The sequence below is a fragment of the Microtus oregoni genome, unplaced genomic scaffold, assembly GCF_018167655.1.
Source record: "Microtus oregoni isolate MIOR12 unplaced genomic scaffold, Mior012 000070F_ref0000104, whole genome shotgun sequence".
NCBI lineage: Eukaryota > Metazoa > Chordata > Mammalia > Rodentia > Cricetidae > Microtus > Microtus oregoni.
In genome coordinates, this window is record NW_024543977.1 from 1,366,416 (window position 1) to 1,389,582 (window position 23,167).

Sequence of the window (23,167 nt, forward strand, 5' to 3'; positions counted from 1 at the left end):
GATATAAGAATTATCCAGGAATATACCTAAGCTAGTTACCAAACAGTGTTGTAATTAATATAGTTTTGTGTGATTATTTGGGCCTGGGCAGCCAGAAAACAAACAAGCAGTCTCCATTTACACCATTATACAGTGCATTGTGCTTTCTAATAACCATTGATTAGGTATAAATCAATTAGAGCAATGACTGAAAACTCATTCAACTGCTTGGAAATTAGACAACACATTTCTGAGCACTCGTGAGTAAAGGAAGTAATCACATTTGTATAGGTATATGTTTTATAAATTCTTTCTGATCCCCATAATATTCTAACATCTTCTGTTTTTATGACTATACCAATCAAAACAAAGCAATCAAAATAGTGATTCTGTAAAACCATGATGAAACAATTTTCGTATTTCTTTCTCATTTATTTCTGCCAGATATATTAAGGCAGAGTCTTCTCCCTTGAACCCAGAGCTTGCCATTTGAGATGGTCCAGTTATCTTGTTTCAGGGATCCCTTGTCTTTACCATCCACACATTGGAATTATAGAACGATGCCCATGCCCATTTCACATTTAAGTGATTCTCCCTTTCTCCACAGTCATTCCTTTCCTGCAGCTCTTCATCTAGGAGTGGGTTCTTGTGAGATTTCCCCCATTCACATTTGCATGTCAACTGGTGTTGTTATTGTGTAGAAGTTTCTAGGTAACCATACTGTTACGATTTTATGAGTACTACATATATGTCATATATAAAAGACATTTTCTCACGACAGATATTCTGGTTTTCTGGCTATTACAATCTCTCCATCCCCCTCTTCCATGGTGTTTCCTGGGCTTTAGCTCTAAGTTTTACAGTAGATGTATCTGCTGGCATTGGGTATCCCACAGTCAGTTCTCTGCATTTTCACCATTAGGAGCTTTTGTAATAGTCTCCATCTTCTGGAAAAAGAAGTTTCCTTGACGAAGGATGAAAACTACAGTTGTCTGTGGATATAGAAATTAGTTTTTGGAATGGAGTTAGAAATTATACTGCTATGGGAAAAGGGCAATAGTAGGCTCTCCTCAAGGGTCTGTGATGTTACCAGCTTCTGGTAATCGATTAGGTTTACAGTAGAAGGCATGAATTCCCTCCTAGCCAGGAAGTCCAATCAGACAGCATTTGATTATGCCCAAGATAAAAGTACCACTACTGAATTCTTGTATACTTGTTCTGTTGACTGGGGTTTCTGTCCCACCAGGTCCTACAGTTGTTCAGTTCCAAGGAAATACACAGAGGTCTACATTAATTATAAACTGATTGGCCTATTAACTCAGGCTTCTTATTAACTCTTATAACTTATGTTAGCCCATAATTCTTGTCTGGTACCTTTTTCAGTGAGGCAATCACATCTTGAGTCCTCTGCATCTGGGTGATGACTGTAGACTGAAACTTTCCTCTTCCCATAATTCTCATTGCCATGCCTCTACTTCCTGCCTGGTCACCATAGCCCTGCCTATATTTCCTGCCTGACTACTGGCCGATTAGCATTCTATTAAAAATAATACAAGTGACAGGATAAAAGACCATTGTCCCACAGCACTGTTGGATTAGGCATTGTTGCATTTCCTAACTTTATATCAGTGTAAGACTATCAGTTGCTTTCTTGCTAGATATCTTGGATGGCAATGTTGGTTACTATGAGAGTTATTTCTTGGGGAGAAGGCTTTTGGGTCATTTTCAGCTCATTTCCTCCAAGTTCTGTGTTTCAAGTATATGGTTTCTTAAATGATAGGGTCTTACCTTCAGGTTTGGGAAGGAAACCATGGTCAATGGCAGTAGCCTATATTGTGTGGGGAGTCTCAGACTCCTCTCTCCAACAACTCAGAGGGAGATTTCCCATGCCTGACACTGGGTTTTTTTTTTTTTAGATGGTCTATAGTTCTTGAGGCAAACATTATTACCCCAAGTACTGTACTTTCATTAAAATATATGTATAACTTATATATATTTATATGTATATGTATGTATATATAAACATATATTATGTATGCATCTTAGGTAAACATAAATTAATATTTATCTATGATTTTTTTCAAATATGTTTAGCATTATTTATCCTGCTTCTTCTCTCTCCCCATGTCTATTCCCTTTCTATCCCTCTCCAGAAAAAGCCCTACACACCTATTTATTCTCTTTTCCCCCTTAAAGCATCTGTGACCTACTCTCTCCCCTCTAGAATACTTCCTCTCAGAGTCTCTTTTGATTTAACTTGATTTCTGTAGTTGCTCCAGGTAATATACGTACATCTAAAAATTCAGAGACAGGATCCACAAATAAGAAAGAACTTGCAAAATGTGTCTGTCTGAATCTAGGCTACTTCACTCAATATTATTCTCTAATCCCATTCATTACCTGAAAATTTCTTGATATCATTTTTCTTTACAGCTAAACAGTATGTTATGTATATTTAGCATATTTTTGTTATTTAGTCATCAGTTGAAGGACTTTTAGGTTTTTCCATTTTCTAGCCATTGTCAGTAGAGCAGTAATACACAAGACCGAGCAAGAACCTGTGGAGTAGGTTGTCAAGTCTCTGGACAGATGCCAAGGAGTGGTACAGGTAGGGCATATGGTAGATCTACTTTTAGCTCTTGGGGAGTTCTCTGATTTCAATAATGGATGAAGAAGTGCAAAATCTCAACAGTGAAGAAGGGATCCCTTTTCCCTGCATCCTCTCCAACAGTGTTTATCAACTGGGTGTTTATTTGTTGACCTTGACCATTCTGACTGAGGAGGTTGAAATCTTAAAGAAGTTTAACTTGTATGTCTCTAATTGCTAAGGACACTAAATGCTTTGTAGTAATATACAAATAAGACAAAAGGGGAAATATGTTTCTATTATAGAGAAAACTTGTGGGTACAAGGGCTGTAACAGAATAGGTTGTTGCAATCAGATCCAGGACAATGACAGGTATCTGAACAAAGTATAAACCAAATCATCCCATCACTCTAGCAGCTAAGACTAAGGATGTACCCTACAAACAAGTGTAAAAGTGACGAACCTGTCCTAACACAATAAAAGACCCTTTTCTAGGATACTAAAACAGTCAGCCATAATCTGACTGTTTAGAGGTGCAAAATTCAAAGCCTATTGATGTTAGATAAAGGCATATATCAGAAAAGAGTCTGACACATTCTAAATATGTCATTTACAATGTCAAGTATAATCAAAGTAAAGGCCTATGAAGAAACTAAGGTAAAATGTAGTCAACAGAAATAATTAATGAAATATCACACATTTGGGAATTAACAGACAAAGGCTTTTACACAGTTATTGTACATGCATTTAGTGATATAAAGGAAAAGTGATACTGAGAAATAAGGAATATCAGAAGAGAAATAAAAATTCAAAAAAAGAACATTCCAATCTTCTCCAATCATTAAAGTATAATGTACATTGGTCCTTTCCTTAAGAATTAATGAAACTAGTCCTGTCAATCACCTATAAAAACAGTCCCACAGAAAGCTGACCTAGAAATTTCAAGACCCATATAAAATTCTTTTTTTAAATGTATATGAACATCCAAATAAATTTAAAATATTACCATGATTGTGAATTAACATTCAAGTATATTGTTTCTCCAAAAGTTATCCAAAGATTCATGCAATTCTGAGCAAAACAATAATAGGTAGACATTCTTTTAAAAATAGAACTTGACAAATTGATTCAAAATTTATATTCAAAAAAGCCAAAGGCTCTATAATACTTTAGAACACCTTGAAGAACAAAGCTGTGATATTTATACTATTAAACATGAAGAATTCTATAAAAACAAAATTACTTAAACAGTAATTAATGTTAAAAGGTAAAAATAAAGAAAAGAGAAAATAGACCAGAATGATTCAGAAATAGGTCAATATTTTATATTTCTCTATTTATGAATAGACATATATATATTCATTCTTTACCAAAGGTCTAAATCTTTTTATACAATGAAAAGTTGAATTTTGGTTCCCACTTCATGTTATAATGAGAAATTAATATTAGGTGGAGCTAAAAATCAATGATAAATCTTGAACACACCTGTAAGTAAACACAGGTCGGCATCCTTCCCACCCTGGCAAAATTTGTTCTCAGGAAGGACAGCTATGAGAGGTGTACAGCAAAAGAAGAAACCTCACAAATGAGAAGAAATTAAAATCCAAATTTTTACCTAGCAGCACATAATAGACACTAAGAAATGAAACACCATGTCAGGCCATCATTCAGTTAAGAAACAAAGCACTGAAAATGTTCAGATGCATCTTTAGTAATCCCATAAACGAGGGGACGCTTTGTTCCTGGCCTGTTTATAAGTGTGTCAACTTATTCATACGTCTCTTCCTTCTGATGGAAACATCCGTAAAAATCTCCTATAATGAGACCCAAAGAGTGTGTGTGCCTTGTAGCAAAAAGCAAAGCTGAGGAAAGATTTGAATAGATACTTCCTCTAAAGTACATAAGTGCCTGGCAAACATGTCTGAAAGGTGTTCTTCAGGACAGACCATGGAGACACCCGAGTCATTCTGAAGAGAGTCCCCCGTTCACTCCAACTAGAGTGGCGAAGAAAATGAGAGGTGACAAGTCCTGGTAAGAACGGGGGTCCATTGTCTACCCTGCTGCTGGTGAGAAAAGCGCAACACATGTTAGCAAAGACTGCGAGTTTCCATAAAGTGTAGCACACAGCTCCTCTGAGGTACAATATCTATGTCCACCTACACGAGACTACACACACACACACTTACCCACAGAAATCACCTGTAGGAGGAAGTCCATATCAACTCTATCCACTATGTCCCTAAAACAGATAAACAAATTGTGATATAGTCATTAACAGAAATTAACAGGAATAAAGATGAAATATTAATGCCAGAAGTTACATGGATGGGTTGCAAACACTAAGGAAAAGCAGCCAGGACACACACAGAATACAGTATTAGTCCATTAGTATAAAAGTCAGGCAGCTAAACATAATGTTAGTGTCGGAAACCAGAATAGTTGCCTATGGAGGAGGTGGGAATTGAGTCTGATCCTGGCAGATATTTTGTACATTTCAGCTGAGAGATGCTTACAGGAATGGGTAAATGTAGCACAGTTTTACAGATTTATAAAATAATCTTTACTCATTTTACATACCAGTTCCAGTTTGCTCTCCTTCCCCTCCTCCCACTCCCCTCACCTTCTACCCACCCCACCCTTCATCTGCTCCTCAGAGAGGGTAAGGCTTTCCATGGGGAGTCAACAAAGCCTGTCACATCACTTCCAGGCAAGACCAAGGCCCTTCCATAGTATCTAGGCTAAGCAAGGTATCCCTTCAAAGAAAACCGGCTCCAAAAGTCCAGTTCAAGCACTAGGGATAAATCCCAGTCCCAATCCCAGTGGTTCCACAGACTGCCCCAGCCACACAACTGTCACCCACATTCAAAGGGCATAGTTTGGTCCTGTGCAGGTTCCCCCACTGTTAGTCCAGAGTCAGTGAGCTCCCACTAGCTCAGGTCAGCTATTACTGTGGGTATCACCATTGTGGTCTTGACCCTTTCACTCATATTATAGCTCCTCCCACTCCTACACTGGACTCTGGGGGCTCAGCCCGGTGCTTGTTGTGAATCTCTGCATCTGCTTCCATCAGTTGCTGGATGAAGGTTCTATGATGACGATTAAGGTAGTTATCAATCTGATTACCCTGTCCACTATTGCTTACTTAGGATCTTAGCTGGGATCATCCTTGCAGATTCCTGGGAATTTCCCTAGGGTCAGGTTTCTCACTAGCTCCATTATGGCTCCCTCAATCAAGATATATCCTTCCTTGCTCTCCCTCTCTGTCCTTCCCCATCTCAGCCATCCTGTTCTCCTCACCCCTTCCCTTCCCTTCTCCTCCACCTTCCCTTGTCCCCCGGGCACCAACACCTCCCCACAGATTTTATATCTAGGATTGGTGCAATCAAAATTTTATCTTGGAGAAGTGTAGGAATTCTATAAATCATTTTATTATTCAGAAGAAATTTTACAAATCAGGTATATCATAGTATAAAATAGCTATTGTATTGGTAGACATTGGCAGTACTGATCTCACAATTATAGGTGATAATTAGTGTTTCAAAAGAAGATTCAACACGTGCAAAATGAGAGGACTATTCACAAAGAAAAAAATAATTTTGACTCATGAAGGCCAGTTACAAATGAATGTTGAGTCTATAAACCCCTGCACCTACTTTCAGATCTTGAATAACCTGCAAGCCTGTGTTTCAGTCCCTGGAACATCTTACTGTAGAGTTCAGCCTACTGGTACTACAGTTTGCTAGATAACAGTGATCCCAACCACTGACTACATGTTGGCCACACTTGGTTCATGAAACATGATTAAGTATTTTAAGCAATTTCATAACCTTATGAACTGGCTTCTACCAAAAAAAAAGTAGTTTGTATGCTGTGTAGCTCTGATGTGTATTTTACCAAAAATAAAATTTATGGGAGCTATTTGGTGTTTCATAATTAAAATCTATCACATAGAAAAAAGCAGCTCAACTTAAATATGTTTAGCATTCCCTTATTCTTCAGGGTCTCAGACTGTCACACTGTGATTACGTATTTGCTCATCTAATGTCACACAGAGCTATTGAGTTGAAAGTCATCTGTCCAATACAAGAAATTTTAACAAATAAAATGACATCTTCACCTTCCAGGGGAATAAAAAATAGAAATGATCATTTCCTGGGGCATTTTAATCTTTCCCCCTTGTTAGTCTGTTACCTACTGACAGTATGACCATCTGTCTCCCTAAACAGCCTGTACAGGTCTTCCCAAACCTATGAAACTCCATCTAATAGAAACAGATCTTTTTCACAATACTCTAGTTTGAAAGGAAGAACATTGGCAAGGTCATTGTATTTATTCCCCCATTAAAGATTAAATGTGTACAGTATGAAGATTAAGTCTATTGTCCTCTAATGAATCTCATGTGTACCTAGAAAAAAGATGTAGTTAAAGTGTTTCAGAAGAGCTGAAAATTGAGACTATGATTTCCCAGCCATGAGTATTAATCTCATTGGCCAGTTCTTCGTTTCTATGACTTGCCGTTGGCAGTATCGCATTAGGTGCCATCCCAGATGAATAACAGTCCATGCTTCTCTTCCAGCAGTCCTGTTTATTTCACTGTGTCAAAGCCTTTCACCCAGTTAGAGCAGCCAAAAGACCGTCTGTGTATTTCATAATCTTTTTCTTCTTCCTGCTTTTTCCTTTTAATTATTTTCTCTTTTTCATTACATTTTTATTTTTGAGTGAATGTGTGTGTATGTGTGTGCTCACGCGCACACACATGTGCACGCTTCTGTAAACAGGTAGATATGGAGGCTAGAGATTAACGTCGATGTCTTGACTAATTAACCATTGTACTTCCCTGATGTGTCAGGAGTCACCTTTTGAGGGTGACTTCTGTCGGATTGGGTTTGTGCATTCCAAGGTAGGGGTGTGAGGATTAGAAATGTTAGGTAGGAGGAACAGAGATAAGAAAGAAGCACAGAGACATAGGATAGTACTGAGAGGGCAACTCCGTGGATCCTGAATGCTGAATCCTGAGTTCTGAGTTCGCCCGTGTTTATTTTTCATACACTTTTACACCTTAATACAAAAGGGGGGGAGAAGATAAAAGACCTCCTTAACACGACACAAAAGACAACCAGAACATTTACTTGTTTCAATGCTTTAGACAACAAGCCATTAATTCCTGAGTAAAAGTTTTTGATGTCTGGGGCAGTGAGCTCACTCTATACCAAGTATCCAACAGGCAACCACTCCTAGGTCAAACCTCCTATTTCCAAAGAAGGTGTCACGGCCACCCTCGTCCCACAAGGATGACGCGACCACCGGAGCTCTTCTCACTGCAGTTTTATTCCAGGACTTTTTACACTTCTTTCTCTCTTCCCCTCTCTCTCTTTCTCTCTCCTCTGGGCAAACCTCTCCCAGCCCTTAAGTAGGCATGGGCTGCCAATCCTGGATTGCCAGGTGGGCACTGCCCATAGGCCCACACATATGCAAGCAGCTGATAATCATTGCGTGATCATAGCATAGGTCAGACTTTAGCCATAGAGTTGATTACACATCTCCATCAGGTGTGGCTCTATGCTGCTCGCTACAGTTCCCTCTTTTGTTTTGTAACCAAGCTTGAGGGGACTGTCCTGCTTCAATAACCATGAAGGCCTGAATGATCATAACTGCATTGCGATGCTGTGAAACCCTTATGTGACAAACGCACCATAGGCATACCAGAGAGGCAAGTACCATTAAGCCTGTTAGGGCTCTTATCCCGCCCACTCCTTCAGATGATCCATGGAGTGATCCAGGAAGATAGTTCTTCTGCCAGGCTGGTATCCATGCGTGTGGAATCTGCAGTTGCAATCGTCACTCTCAGCTTTTCCAGTTGTTGTTCGAATTCACCAGACCAATTACCTAAAAGATATTTAGACAATTCTTTAGACAGATTAGTTGCATGAGTATATTTTTCATATTGAATGCTGGTCACACACACAGCCCTGGATACTTCCATTCACAGCCAAGCTGAGCCAATTGCCACAGCCGCGCGGCTGTGCTTGAGGCAGCAGCAAGGGCAGTCAGAACTGGTAGCAGAGGGGCCAGCACAGAGGAGAAGAAGGGGAGGCAATCTTGCTTTCCCCTCCCTGGCTTTCCTCTGCCTGCTCCTGTCATTAGGAGTGGCTTTGCCATGACCCCAGGAGCAGTCAGAAACCACTGCTCCTTCAGCATTCCCCGAAACAACATACCCCAGCTACCATACCCCCTTGGCTCATTTATTCCTGTCAGCTGAGTGCATGGAAGACACCTTCTCCCTCGTGCACCTCTTTGGCTTCCCTAGCAACCCAGCTGATCCTGCTTCTGCTCTGAAAGGGCCCCGCTTAAATTATCTTATAGGGAATTTGGGCATTGTCAATCTCTCTGGCTACTTCCTGCTGAGCGGGGACATCGCATTCTTAAAGGTATTTACTACAATCTACTGCCATTTTCCAGTCGCGCTCGGACTCAGGTCGCAGCAACAGCAGGGGAGAGGCGGAGACTTCCCCACCGAACTGAAAGGTGGAACTGAAAGGTGGAGGTGTGGCAGGGTTGAGCGGCAGGCCAGACCCGGTCTGGCCGGTTGCCCCGGGCTGGGACAGAGGTTCAGGCCAACAGATCTTGGCTGAGCACTTCTATGCCCTGAGGCATCCATGCTGGGAGTGGCCTAGCGTTCTGGCCTTGTAGTCCTCAAGGCAGGTCCTGGTGTTTGCAGCTTTGCAGACCCTCAGGGCTGCTTGGCCTTGGAGCCCAAGCTGCTCACACTACACTGCAAACTCTGGAGGTCTTGGTAATTCAAACCACACAAATATACCTCCCTTCCTTAGCATACCTTGTTCAGCAGCAAACTTCAGCTCTCTACCAAGCTTGTCCCAGGATGACACATTAAGATTGCCAGAGACGGCAAACCAAGAGGCAATTGTGTCACATTTAGCCAAAAACTTCTCCAAAGCGCTCTGTAACAGCTCATTAAGAGCCAGAAAAGTCAGGTATGATGTTGAAGCGCCCATTCTAAAATCCTATTCTTCCTTTTATTTCCATTTTAACCCTCCACTTTTGTCGTGGCTATACTTTCTTTAAACTGTCTGCTATAGTCACAGCCCTATTACCCCCCACTCTCCCTTCTTCTACCAGTAAGAGCAGAAAACCCACTTTTTGTCGCGGATCCCCAATCTTTACCTTGAGGATTATTTGATGCACCCCCTGACTGCAGCAAGTTCTGGGCTCCACGGAGAGAGGTTTGGAGGTTCCCCATATGACTTGTCCCCGTACGGGCCACCAACTGTCACGCCCCACCTCGTCCAGCAAGGAATGATGCGACCACCGGAGCTCTTCTCACTGCAGTTTATTCCAGGACTTTTTATACTTCTCTCTCTTCCCCTCTCTCCTCTCTCTTTCTCTCTCCTTGACCTCTCTCCCTCCTCTCTCTCCTCTCCCTCTTTGACCTCTCTCCTCCGGCAAACTTCTCTCAGCCCTTAAGTAGGCATGGGCTGCCAACCCCGAACTGCCAGGTGGGCACTGCCCATAGGTTCATGCATATACAGGCAGCTGATAATCATTGCGTGATCATAGCATAGGTCAGGCCTTAGCCATCTCAGGAGTTGATTATACATCTCCATCAGGTGTGATTCCATGCAGTTCGCTACAGGAGGAGCAGAAGTGCGCTTGAATTCTCTAACCTTTAGTCAAGATGGAGCAGATCTATCTGTATGGGCCATCTTGATGTCCAAAACACCAAGTAACCACACCCTAGGTTAGGATATCTTATTTTGTAGCCACACCTATTGTTAACAACTTTGAAAAAGCAAAAACAAGCTCAGACTCTCTTACCTTCAGACAAGGTGGAATCAGTTCACATGTTTGGGTTCCCACAGTGGTGTTGGACTTACAGGTGAGTATTGCCTGCATGTCTTTTTAGAGGTGTTCCACAGATCTGAGCCCAGGTCCTCATACTTAGGAAGTGAACACTTTATTGACTGAGAAATTTTTATAATCCTTCTATATTGCTTCTATTTGCTTTTCTTGAGACAGGGTTTTCCTATGTAGCCCAGATTAGCTTTAAAGTCAGTGTCTTCCTGTCTCAGCCTTAGAGTGCTGTAATGGCAGGCGTGCAGTATTGCAGATGCATCCCAAGTAGCTGGACAGTGCTTGCCGCATGGTCCATGTTACATATATTGAGTAAGTGAGTAAAACATGAAGAGAGTGAGTGAACAAGGGGATTGGTTAAGGCTACAAATTGTCCAGGAAGACAGTCTTAATCCTGGTTTAGTCACATCGCACTTGGATGTGCTCTTTGGCTCATCTATTAATCATACACTTTAGAGTTTTTCAAATCTGTACATATAGTCTGCTGGATGTTCACAGTTGATAGAGCATATATAAGAGGAACATACATAAATAATGTAAGTCAGGAAGAGTGCATCCGAGAAAGTTTCTTTCCGAGGTTTGTGAATACTTACTATTTTCTCATAAAGTTTTCTTGACTAGCTCTTCTGAAAATTAAGGCATTTGTCCAATTTTACAAGTTACATGTGCCAATGATAGAAAATACATATTGAGTTCTGGTAAAACAAGAAAATCTATGAACGGAAAAAGCAATGGAGAGACCTGTTTTCTGAGAAATTCTGAAGAAACTTTGCAAAGCTGATTATTTTCAGTTGATTTCTGTACAGTTACATTTCTAGCTTTTGTCACTTCTCAGAATTATGTTATTTAATCCGTGGGTACACACAAGACTGCAGACATGTGCACATTTAGTCTGTAGATGCACACAAGACTACAGACGTGCACATTTAGTCTGTAGATGCACACAAGACTGCAGACATGTGCACATTTAGTCTGTAGATGCACACAAGACTGCAGACATGTGCACATTTAGTCTGTAGATGCACACAAGACTGCAGACATGTGCATATTGATAGTTCTCAGAGTTATTTCTGTTACTTAATCTGTGGATACACACAAGACTGCGGACATGTGTACATTTAATCTGGAGATGCACACAAGACTGTGGACATGTGCATACAGAGAGCTGTAGCTTTGACAATGGTTTCTTGCTTTGTACACACTAACATTACAAATGCATTAAATTCAGATAACCCAGAGAAATCACAACTATAAATTTCATCTGCCAGAGGAAAAGACAGACAGCAGCATTTCTTTTTACCTTTTTAAAATATTGAATCTTTATGATATTGAAGAAAATATTGTCTGTTTTTAAAGCAGCCATGGTGGAAGTCGTTTATGCAGATGATAATTCAATGCTAGCAATGAAATTCTTATTTTTTTAAAAAAAGAAATGTATTCAGTTTTATGCATATGAAGTAACTGAGAAAAATTGAGATGAAAGAAATCATAGCTTCTTCAGAATTGAAGTATTGAATGTTTGGCTTAGCATCTTCTGCTGTGCTGTGAGTGAATGCTGTGCACTAGTATTACATCTGTGAATCCCGTCACAACAGCTAGCGGTGTGCACGTCCCCTCTGTCAGAAGTTCTTCTCCGGCCATATGGTGCTATCTAGTTATGAGGTGGGTTTTGTTATCTCACTCTCAGACTAATATACTGAACGAGAGATGTATAGGGATCGTGGTTTTCAAGAGCCAGTAAGTGGCAATAAAGATATTTGAACCTGCAATTCCACAGCCTTGACTGCCCTTTGGACACTGTGTTGACCCACCTGACACGTAGTAGCTACGCTGACCACAATCTAATCTCTGCCATTCACATTCAGCTCAGAGTTGCCAGGCAGACAAAACACTCCCTACCTCATATAACCACAGCTTTGCAAATGCAGGCTGATACTTGTTCTAATTCTCATTCGTAACATTACCAGGATATTTTTGCATGGGGGTGATCACTACACTAGAAAGATTTGAAGGTTCGCTTAATGAGAAACACAGCCATAGAAATACAGTTCAAATGCTGACCTTGATGTATTTTCCTTACATATTGTCAATGTTAACAGCACGTCTCATTTCCGATCTGCTGTGATTATAAAGGTATGAAAGGTAAGACTAAATCAAGAAAAGCATGATGGAAGATAAGCATTTATTGAGTACTTAAATGATCCAAACCACTTGAGTTTCACTGGAATTAAGCAATTTTATTATTCATTCATTCATTGGGGATGGAGCTAGAATGATGAATTTCAAGTTAGAGATTAATATGTACTAATGAAGTAGGCCTGGAGATGGGCATAGGGTATGGATGCTTGGGTGACAACAAAGGAGATAAAGACAGAGGTGAAAATGAGTATCGATAAGAAATGGAGATGAAAATGAGGGCAAGGATAGAGATGGAGATAGTTCTAGTTCTCCACTGTGGCATTTTGAATGAAAGACATCCACCGTGGGCTCATTTGTTTAAACACTTGATCCCTAGTTTATGATGCTGTTTGGGGAGGTTGTGGAATCTTTGGGGGGTGGAGCCTTGCTGGAAGAGGTATGTCAATGGGGAAGAGCTTAGGGAGTCTATCCCCTTGCCCCCCTTCCAGGTCACTCACTCTGCTTCCCTTGCACAGCTGTGATATGACCTCTTCGTGTCTACTCTGGCTGGCTGCTGCCATTCCTCCACAGCTTTTATGGATTCTCCCCTCTGGAACTGGAAGCCCAAATAAATGCTTTCATTCCTAGACTGCCTTTGATCATAACGCTTTGTCATATCGACAAATGTAACTACTATAGAGATAGAGGTGGGCATGAGGATGGAAGATGGTGATGGAGATGGATATGAGATTGGAATAGGGATAGATATAAATATGGGGATGGAAAAAGACAGAAATGGAGACAGCGATAGAGATGAGGAGGAACAACACTACAAATCAGTGCTTCTCAACCTTCTTAGCAGTGAGACCATTGAATACAGTTCCTCATGTTGTGGTGAGCCTCAACCATAACATTTTGTTGCTACTTCATAACTAACTTTGCTGCCACTATGAATTGTGATGTAAATATCTGTGTTTTGTGATGGTCTTAGGTGACCCCAAAGGGGTCATGATCCACATGTTGAGAACCACTGTCATGAATAGTTTTATCCCCATCTGACAATGTTTTATTTGTTTATGGCCTATTTTACTTTCCTAAAATAAATTTTACATGAAGATTCTGATATTTTTTTCCTTTACTCTTGCATCATTAGAGTCTAGATAATACCTAATATTAAGTGGGCATAAGTCCTAGCTGGGTAGATGAATCAATGAAGAAGTAAATATTTTGTATTTATTATGCTATTCCCGGTGCTTCCCCTGGGTATGTGTTGATAATAAAAGATACTGTCATTCATTTTTCACAATCAGGCAGCCCATCTAGTATATGAGACAATAAGGAAAGAGAAAGTCGCTCAGTGTGAAAGTTGGAGTGCCTTGGGGGTGCTACCATCTTCACACAGCTACGCAGACAGTCCACCCTGGAAGGTGAAGGAGCACCTCAGCGGATACCTGAGAAATATAGCATAGCTAGAGAGGTAGGGAGGAGTTCCAGGTGAAGGAAAGCAAGACAAGAGGGAAGGGAAGAAGATGCATAAATGGCTCGGGTAGCACAAAAGAGGCTCGCAATATCTACAATTTAGTTTTAAGAAGATGGGAACTCAGAAAAGTGTGTAATCTAGGGACACACAAAATCAAGATTGAAATTCAAATTTGACGGCCTCAAATGTCTCATCCTTTCTATCATGCAGTCTGTGTGACTCAGACTAGAATCTCCCAGCATAACAAGCACTCCCCTCCATTATCTGCAAATATTCCGGGGCGGAGAATCCGTGTCTGGCTCTCCAGTACTGTCTACTGAGACAGTGTGTAGCTTACATTTACCTCTTAGCTGCCTTAGCCATCTTGTGTAGACAGCATCTGTGTCTTTTTCAGCTAAACAAACTACAATTGCCTAAGTTGCCGGTGTTTTTCCACCTCTCTATTTAGCATTTTTATTTAATCACATCTTCCTGTGCTCTAGATTTTTCTGCCTGCCCTTCACCTCTGCTCTCAGCAGGTGTCTCATATAAATGGGACATAACAGTCTGCACAGAGGAGAAGAGAAACACTCTCCCAATCTGTTCTGCAAGCTAATAGCGTCCATTGCCAAGGAGATGGCCTCTAACAGATCGTCTCATTAGACAATTTAAATTCTTGTCATCAACTGGGACCTCATGATGCTTTTCTACCATGGTAACATTACCATGAGTTTTCGGTAAACTCTTCTTGTAGTAACAAGGCACCAGGATCTGGAGAATTTGGAGCCCAGCTTTGGCCATGCTATGTAAAAGTCCTTAGTCATTTGATATTTTGAGTCTTAGTTTCCTAATGTGTGAAATAGAAATAACAATAGTGAAACTGCCTATTTCATAATTTGTGTGTGTGCGCATGTGTGCGCGCGCGCGCGCGCGTGTGTGTGTGTGTGTGTACGCATTTGGAAGTCAGAAGTCAACTTCATGTATTTTACTTGAACTCTTTGAGGCAGCTCTTTCAATCAACCTGGAGCTCACCATTTCCTCTAGATTTACCGGCCAACAAACCTCTAAATTCTGCCTGTTTCCACACCCCAACACTGGGGTTCCAGGCATGTACCACTATACCTAATTTTTATGTGGGATCCAGGGATCCAAGCTCAGGTCCTCATGCTTGTGCAGGAAGTTCCTTGCTCACTAAGCCACTGAGCTATCTTACTAGCCCTCATTATCATGAGAAACAAATACATAATACATGTGACTCTCCTGTGAGCTACAAAACATAGTACATTTAAGGAAGTAGAACTGCTGTTAAGCATAGATAGGACTATACATGGGAGTTTTCATTTTAACCTATCTGTCCTTCTTCAAGCGAGCATGATGACGTATCACAGATGACATAGAAGCATGGTACTGAGATCAACCATACTCTCACACCCTCAGGACTGTCCTTATTTGAAAGAGTGAGTGCAGAATGGCAGCAACACATCATACAAAGAATTCACCTAGGGAGCCTGGCATGGTCCTTTCTGGCCTTCTTCATGTAAAGAAAGGGGTTTAAGCTATTGGCATCAACCCAAAGTTAAAACAGTTTTTGTTGGAATTATAACAGCTGGAGCTGCAGAAGCAATTCACCTTGCTAACTAACACACTCTAAGTTTCTCTTTTATCTGAAAACTAATGCAGGTCAATAAATTCTTTTTCATCCAGTGTCTCAGGAATCCAGCCGCCTTCTCTCCCGAGCTGTTGATATCTCGGTATATGGCTGTCATACTTGTCACCCCGAGGGGGAACGTTTGTGTGAAGAAGGCACACATCAGCTTTTGAATGTCAAGGTAGCACTCCTATCCCACTCATATTCTACTGGTTAGCAACATAGTATGACTCGCATCCTTCTGATGTCTCAGTGATAACACTTTCTTGTCTTGCTAGTACGCTACTGAGCAGCAATAAGGATCATGAGAGAGCTCATTGGCCCCACCTATCACTTATACACAAACTTAAGTTTCTTTGTGTATAAAAAAAAAGTCAAAGTTTCTCCCCTATGTGGGCATTTTACATTTCAAACAGTGAACAGGAAACACTGAGTGTATTCTGTGGTGCCGATTAAGTGCATTGTCAGTGCTGTGTGATATTGCCTTGTTGTTGATTAAGAGCTTGGCCTCATAGCTAGTTACATTAGGGGGCCATGACAACACTCCATCGTTCCCTTTGGACGTCCCTCAGCATAAAACAGGTCTCATTTATCGACAGCTTTGAGGTTTTTCTCAACAACTGCTAAAAAAAATAAACATCTTCTTATGTCTATAACCTCTTCCTACTAGGATGCCAGCTCTCCTGTGATACAAATATATTTTATTCCATGTCCAGATGAAGGCACATTTACAGAGTGAGATCTTAGCTCCTGCAACATGTCACTCACTGAATGAGACAGTAGTCTGATCTTTTCTCAAGCAACTCTAGAATGCATTTGAAACCATCTGGAGTTTTCTTGCTGTAGTAACTCAATAGTTACTATAAGTAAGATAAACTTACTATCAGTAAGACAAAGCAGGTGCACCTGGAAGGCAGGGAAACCCTCAGCTCTGACCACTGATTCGAGACCTTCAGTGAAAGGGAGGGGAGACCAACTGATCCTCTAAGTTCCTCTCATCCACCCTATGCTATTGAATTCTACCTCACAAGGCCAGCATTTGCAATTTCTCTAATCTTTAGGAAATCAAATATGGAATGGGGCCAATTTCCATTCTTCTGTCTTCCTACTGGGAAGGCTTTGAAAGATTAAGTAAAAATAAAGGGGTCAAAGGTGGGATTTGAGGAGAGCATCCATCAAATGGTGAGTGAGGGCATAGCGTAATCACGTCCAGATTTTATTATGTACTTGGCCTTTGCTAATGGAGATCTTAGTCAAAATCCGCTTACATTGATTAGCCATTATTTCTTTTGTTGGGCCAAGTGATTAAGAATAATTTCTCAGCTGGTTTTATCACAGAAATCTAAGAGATGAGGGAAAGTCCTACTTTCCCAGGAGCAGCTAAATGGGCAGAAGCAATCAGAGGACATGTGAGAGTCTTGGAGTCCTTAGATTAAATCTAGAGTCTGGTGAATTGGGAGGAAAAACACACACAGAAAGAGAACAGTTTACTATCTGAACAGAAAAAAAGATTATGAACCACCTTGATCCTCAAAACCAGACATTGTGAATTTTTATGGAAATATTTCACAAGCCCTCAGACAAAAGCACAGACTTGAGAAAGATGTATAACTCTCAAAACCTTTTGCTGTGTGGATCCATAAAGGAGCTACAACTTTTGAACTCTCACTAACTGATCTCTTAATTTCTTTCCTAACACTGGACTTCAAAATGAAAAGCAGGGATTAAGGGCAAAAGTGATATTTTATGTCTTTGTATTCTTCCATTGTTGACAGATTCTTCTGTAAACTTCTTATTCTTTTTGTAGGTTTGTCCTTCTTTAGGTTGAAAAAATTTTCTTCTATGATTTGGTTAAATATATTCTCTGGGTTTTTGAGCTGGGATTCTTCTTATTCTATTCCTATTATTCTTGGGGTTGCTCTTTTCATAGTGCCCTGAATGTTTTGTGTTAAGAATTCTTTTAGAGTTAACATTTTCTTTGACAGATAAATCTATTTCCTCTATCATATCTTCAACACCTGAGGTTGTCTCTTCCATCTCCTGTATTCTGGGTCACCTTGCCGAACTTGAATACATGGGCAGGAGGGATGCACAGTCTTACTGAAACTTGATATGCCATGTTTTGTTGGTATCAATGGGAGGCCTACTATTTCCTTAATAGAAACAGAGGAGATTTGGATTGGGGGAGTAGAAACAGAGAGGGTAGGGAAGACTGATAGGAGAGGAGGGAGAGCCCACTGTGGCTGGGATGTAAAATTAATTAATTAAAAAGAATGCTGTGTGCACAGATAAGAGAGCTGTTAGCTCCTGCAGTAAAACCAAGGAAATACCCATAGATTGTAAGAATACATAGGGGTGCAGAATGGAGGAGGAATCCTGCCCAATCAAAGGTACGCACTTGGTCAAGGCCATGGAGAGACTGAAGAATTGGAAAAAAATATCAGAGAGCCCCAGAAGTTGAAGCCTGTATACAGATAAAAAGGCAATGTTCAATGTCCTGGAGAGAGTGAATATCACAGTCACACAGGGTTGTAGCAGAATCTTATGGATAGGGGAGAACAATATAGGTAAAAGAAGCTGAAGGTCTGACCTAGACTAATAGTAAGAAATGAAAACAACAGGTTCAAGAGCCAGGGCAGATAATGAGGCTGCTTCTTCATTAAAATCTTCTACAAGTGTTTTGTCTGCTTACTTGTTTTCTGCATAATAAAGAATTTTCATATGTTAATGCATTGAGCCTGCCTGTTTCAATTATTCTGAGTGCCCTAGGAACCAAAACATAAAATCAGAATTGCTCTTTGTATTAGTTATTTTTCTGTTGCTGTGATTACAAACAAACTAACTAACAAACAAACAAAACAATGACCAAAAGTAACAGAGAACAGACTTGATTTGGTCTTAAGTTTGGACAGAGCAGCAGAAACAACTAAGAAATTGTGTCCTCAACTGCAGGCAGGAAACAGAAAGTGGGCTAAGAATGGTGTGAGGCCAGAACCTCTCAAAGCCCACGCTCAGGAATGTGCTTCCTCCAGCATGGCTGCACTGCCTCACAAGCGCCCCCCCAAAGAACTTCACCAACTGGGAACCAAGGGTTCAGTTATCTAGGCCTGTGGGGGACATTTTCATCCAAACTACAATAGTTACTGTACTTCAGCCAGAGAAAGAAACAGTGGCATGAGGACTGCCCAAGCCAAACAAAATTTTAGGAATGTTTTGATGGATAAAAATGGACTAGGTAGTTATCTAATACTTGATGATTTCAATTTGCATTGACCTTCTCTTTAAAACATGAAGGACCCAGGGACAAATGTTGGTCAGCTGGGTATAAGATGTTGCTTTGTGTATAGTAGTAGCTCAGTAAAACTTAACAAGTGAAAACATTTTTAGAAAGGTTCTCTTTTTCTAATCAGTATCCTTGACCTTCAAAAATATAACAGGAGCCAGGCACTGAGGCAGATGCCTTTTATGCCAGCACTGGCAGCAGAGGCAGGAGAATCGCTGTGATTTCAAGGTCAGCCAAGTTTACACAGTGAGTTCCAAGCCAGCCAGGACTACAAAGTGAGACCCTGTCCCCAAATTAGTTAATTAAAACAAAAATACAAAAGAAATTTTTCCTCCAACAAAAGGCCATTGAAAGGCGGACTGCACAGAGAGATGAGTGGAGTAGCTCATTAAAATTGGGAATCTGCTGTAGTTGGCAACTTTGAACCCTATTCTCTGTGCATTTGCCTACACAGAAGCTTCTCATGGGAGTGTGTGGGATGTAAAGGCCTCATTGGACATCATTTTAAATGGACTGCACCTAACCATCACATCCCAGATCTGCATTGTACCGCATCCACATCTTAGCCACCTGGTTGAACCGAATAGCTTTTCCTATGTAGACAGGATGACAACAGAAAGAAGACAGTGCCGCATTTGTTTACTGCAGTTCTCTTGACCTCAGACCAGAAGACCAAGATGGGATGTCCGGTGAGTGGGTTATAGACTCAGTGGAATGCAGACTGGGTGGGACACAGGCTCACTGAGTGTTGGCTGGGTGGGTTATAGACTCACAGGAATGTAGGCTGGGTGGGATACAGGCTCACTGGAGTGTAGGCTGTGTGGGATACAGGCTCACTGGAGTGTGGGCTGGGTGGGATACAGGCTCACTGGAGTGTGGGCTGGGTGGGATACAGGCTCACTGAGTGTAGGCTGGGTGGGTTATAGACTCACAGGAATGTAGGCTGGGTGGGATACAGGCTCACTGGAGTGTAGGCTGGGTGGGATACAGGCTCACTGGAGTGTGGGCTTGGTGGGATACAGGCTTACTGAGTGTAGGCTGGGTGGGATACAGGCTGAGTGGAATGGAGACTGGGTCAAATAGACATTTAACAGAACTTTAAAAGAGCAGCTCTGACATCGCCCCTTTTGAAACAACTTATTCCAATGTCTTGGAGAAGCATAAGAGAAAAAAAAACAGAAAGACTAACCTTAATTAACTCGGTTGTTAGTGAGGAATTAAGACTTGCTCAGACGAGCGTGAGGAATTTACTGGCCATGGTGCTCTGGCCAGACTGGGAGTGCTGCTGGGTACCCCCATTTCCTGCTGTCTCTCCTCTGCAGTGCTGCTGGGTGTCCCCCATTTCCTGCTGTCCCTCTGCAGTGCTGCTGGGTGCTCCCCATTTCCTGCTGTCTCTCCTCTGCAGTGCAGCTGGGTGTCCCCCATTTCCTGCTGTCCCTCTGCAGTGCAGCTGGGTGCCCCCCATTTCCTGCTGTCCCTCTGCAGTGCTGCTGGGTACCCCCATTTCCTGCTGTCTCTCCTCTGCAGTGCAGCTGGGTGTCCCCCATTTCCTGCTGTCCCTCTGCAGTGCTGCTGGGTGCCTCCCATTTTCTGCTGCTCCTTTCATGTACTTCCCTCCTTTCAGACTGGACATTTCAAATCTAAAAATATGAAATTTAAGTCTTCCCAAGCCGCAGAATGTTTGAACACCCACTTGACAATACCAGTGGCACATTCTACACTTGACTCATGTGACAGGTCACGTGGTCCAGCAGTTTCTTCTAAAACCTTCCATCTTGTTCCATCTTGTTAAGACACAAATTTTTGAAGGGGAAGTCAGTTGGTAGAAGGGCCAGTCTGGAAATATTCCATCCTGAAGGGAACCTCAGCAAGTAAGCAACCCAGGAAGTAAAACTGACCAGATTCACTAAGCCTCTACCTCCAAGCACATATAAGTTATAAGGGTTGCTGAGGGACCCTTTTCAACTAGCTGATCTGCCTAGAAGAGGCTCAAAGTAGCCAAGAAGCTTGAAAGAACCAGAGGCCTGCTGAGCCTCCTGGGAGAGGCACTGGTGTATGAGCTATCTGGAAGGACACCCTCCAGCCTGTTGAGCTGTCTGCAGGCTACGCAGTGTGCTCTAGATCTCAGCGTTTGTGAGCTGTTGCTCATGCTGGAGTGGGCTCTGTGGCACAGCTGTCTCTGAGTCAGTTCTGCTCCTGGAAGTAAGCCATCACCAGTATTCTCCTAAGTGACCCCCAAAAACTCATTGGTTCATAATTTGGTGGTTGCTTACTTTGTTCTGTTGTTAGTTCCCTATCTGGGGTGAGTAGGCATTTGTTCACATCCCCCCAGCAAGAATGTCAAACAACAGTCAAACACAGATGTACACTGTGTGAAATTTATTCTCAGATTACATATTTGAGATGTATATTAAACATAATAAAGTGCTTGTTTACACTTGAAACTCCACCCTAAAATAACTCTTTATGTATATGAAAAGTATTTGGAGTTGCCTATAACAAACTCCAAGACAGTGCTCTGGTGAGCTGTCCAAGCTATGGAGCTTCTGAGAGCTGACAGAGGGTTCTTTCCCAGCCACTCAGAGACCAGCGGCTGTCCATGGACTGGCACTCTAGAAGGAAGAGTTCTGCTGTGGAAGAAAAATGCACTGATGCCCTGGCGTGATTCCGTCCTGCGTGCCTGTTCTGAGGAGCAGCAGGCAGAACCCTCCGTCCGACATCTCTGCCACCGAAGAACGCGCCTTCACCTCATGGAAGATTCCATGGACATGGACATGAGCCCTCTAAGGCCTCAGAACTACCTTTTTGGCTGTGAACTAAAAGCCGACAAAGATTATCACTTTAAGGTGGATAATGATGAGAATGAGCACCAGTTATCACTAAGAACGGTTAGTTTAGGTGCTGGGGCAAAAGACGAATTACACATCGTAGAGGCAGAAGCAATGAACTATGAAGGCAGTCCAATTAAAGTAACACTGACAACTTTGAAAATGTCTGTACAGCCAACAGTTTCTCTTGGGGGATTTGAAATAACACCCCCTGTGGTCTTAAGATTGAAGTGTGGTTCTGGGCCTGTGCACATTAGTGGACAGCACCTAGTAGCTGTAGAGGAAGATGCAGAGTCAGAAGATGAAGATGAGGAGGATGTAAAGCTGGTGAGTATGTCTGGAAAGCGATCTGCTCCTGGAGGTGGCAACAAGGTTCCACAGAAAAAAGTAAAACTTGATGAGGATGATGATGAAGATGATGAGGATGATGAAGACGATGATGAGGATGATTTTGATGATGAGGAAGCTGAAGAAAAAGTTCCAGTGAAGAAATCTGTACGAGATACCCCAGCCAAAAATGCACAAAAATCAAACCAAAATGGAAAAGACTTAAAACCATCAACACCAAGATCAAAGGGTCAAGAGTCCTTCAAAAAACAGGAAAAAACCCCTAAAACACCAAAAGGACCTAGTTCTGTAGAAGACATTAAGGCAAAAATGCAAGCAAGTATAGAAAAAGGTGGCTCTCTTCCCAAAGTGGAAGCCAAGTTCATTAATTATGTGAAGAATTGCTTCCGGATGACTGACCAGGAGGCTATTCAAGATCTCTGGCAGTGGAGGAAGTCTCTTTAAGAAAATGGTTTAAACAGTTTGAAATATTCCGTCTTACTTAATTTCTGTAACAGTTGATATATCTTGCTGTCCTTTTTATAATGCAAAGTGAGAACTTTCCCTACTGTGTTTGATAAATGTTGTCCAGGTTCCATTGCCACGAATGTTGTCTAAAATGCCTGTTTAGTTTTCAAGGATGGAGCTCCACCCTTTACTTGGTTTTAAGTATGTATGGAATGTCATGATAGGACATAGTAATAGTGGTGGTCAGATGTGGAAATGGTAGGGAGACAAATATACATGTGAAATAAACTCAGTATTTTAATAAAGTAGCAATGTTTCTATTTGCTTATTTAACATACATTGTCTGAAGTTAAATGTCAGTGCCCTCAAATCTCATAATAATGTCTCTCCATTCCTGACCAGGTAGTTTGTAAGTTGATTCATGATAAGCCTTGACTAAAGATTTATAGGGACTAATATAAACAACTTTCCTTTAGTTCTGTTCATTAACCTGATGACATAATGAACATAATAACCACTATGAGTCATTCATCCTGGTTTGCAGTTGTGTATTAACATGGTATTGTCACAATGCATGGCATAGTCCTTACATACAAGACAA

General features: G+C 41.4%; 2 protein-coding genes across 5 annotated transcripts in view; both read left to right on the top strand.

The window, feature by feature from the left end:
• Positions 1-23,167, top strand: part of Kiaa1217 (KIAA1217 ortholog) — an 818,936-nt gene that overhangs the window by 251,182 nt on the left and 544,587 nt on the right. The gene's annotated exons all lie outside the window — the stretch shown is intronic.
• Positions 21,694-22,777, top strand: LOC121440757 (nucleophosmin-like). 3 transcript variants are annotated; one of them, XM_041641641.1, is made up of 3 exons: positions 21,694-21,751; positions 22,046-22,266; positions 22,348-22,775. In XM_041641641.1, exons 1-3 carry the CDS (start codon positions 21,694-21,696, stop codon positions 22,561-22,563), a joined length of 495 nt encoding a protein of 164 aa, XP_041497575.1. In that variant the 3' UTR covers positions 22,564-22,775. The 3 variants fall into 3 exon arrangements, with proteins under 3 accessions (XP_041497575.1, XP_041497574.1, XP_041497573.1); XM_041641640.1 differs by having other exon boundaries at positions 21,694-22,266; positions 22,348-22,777; XM_041641639.1 differs by having other exon boundaries at positions 21,694-22,727.

Excerpts from the sequence above, each read along its gene's own strand:
- LOC121440757 (XM_041641639.1), top strand. The coding sequence starts at position 21,694 with ATGGAAGATTCCATGGACATGGACATGAGCCCTCTAAGGCCTCAGAAC.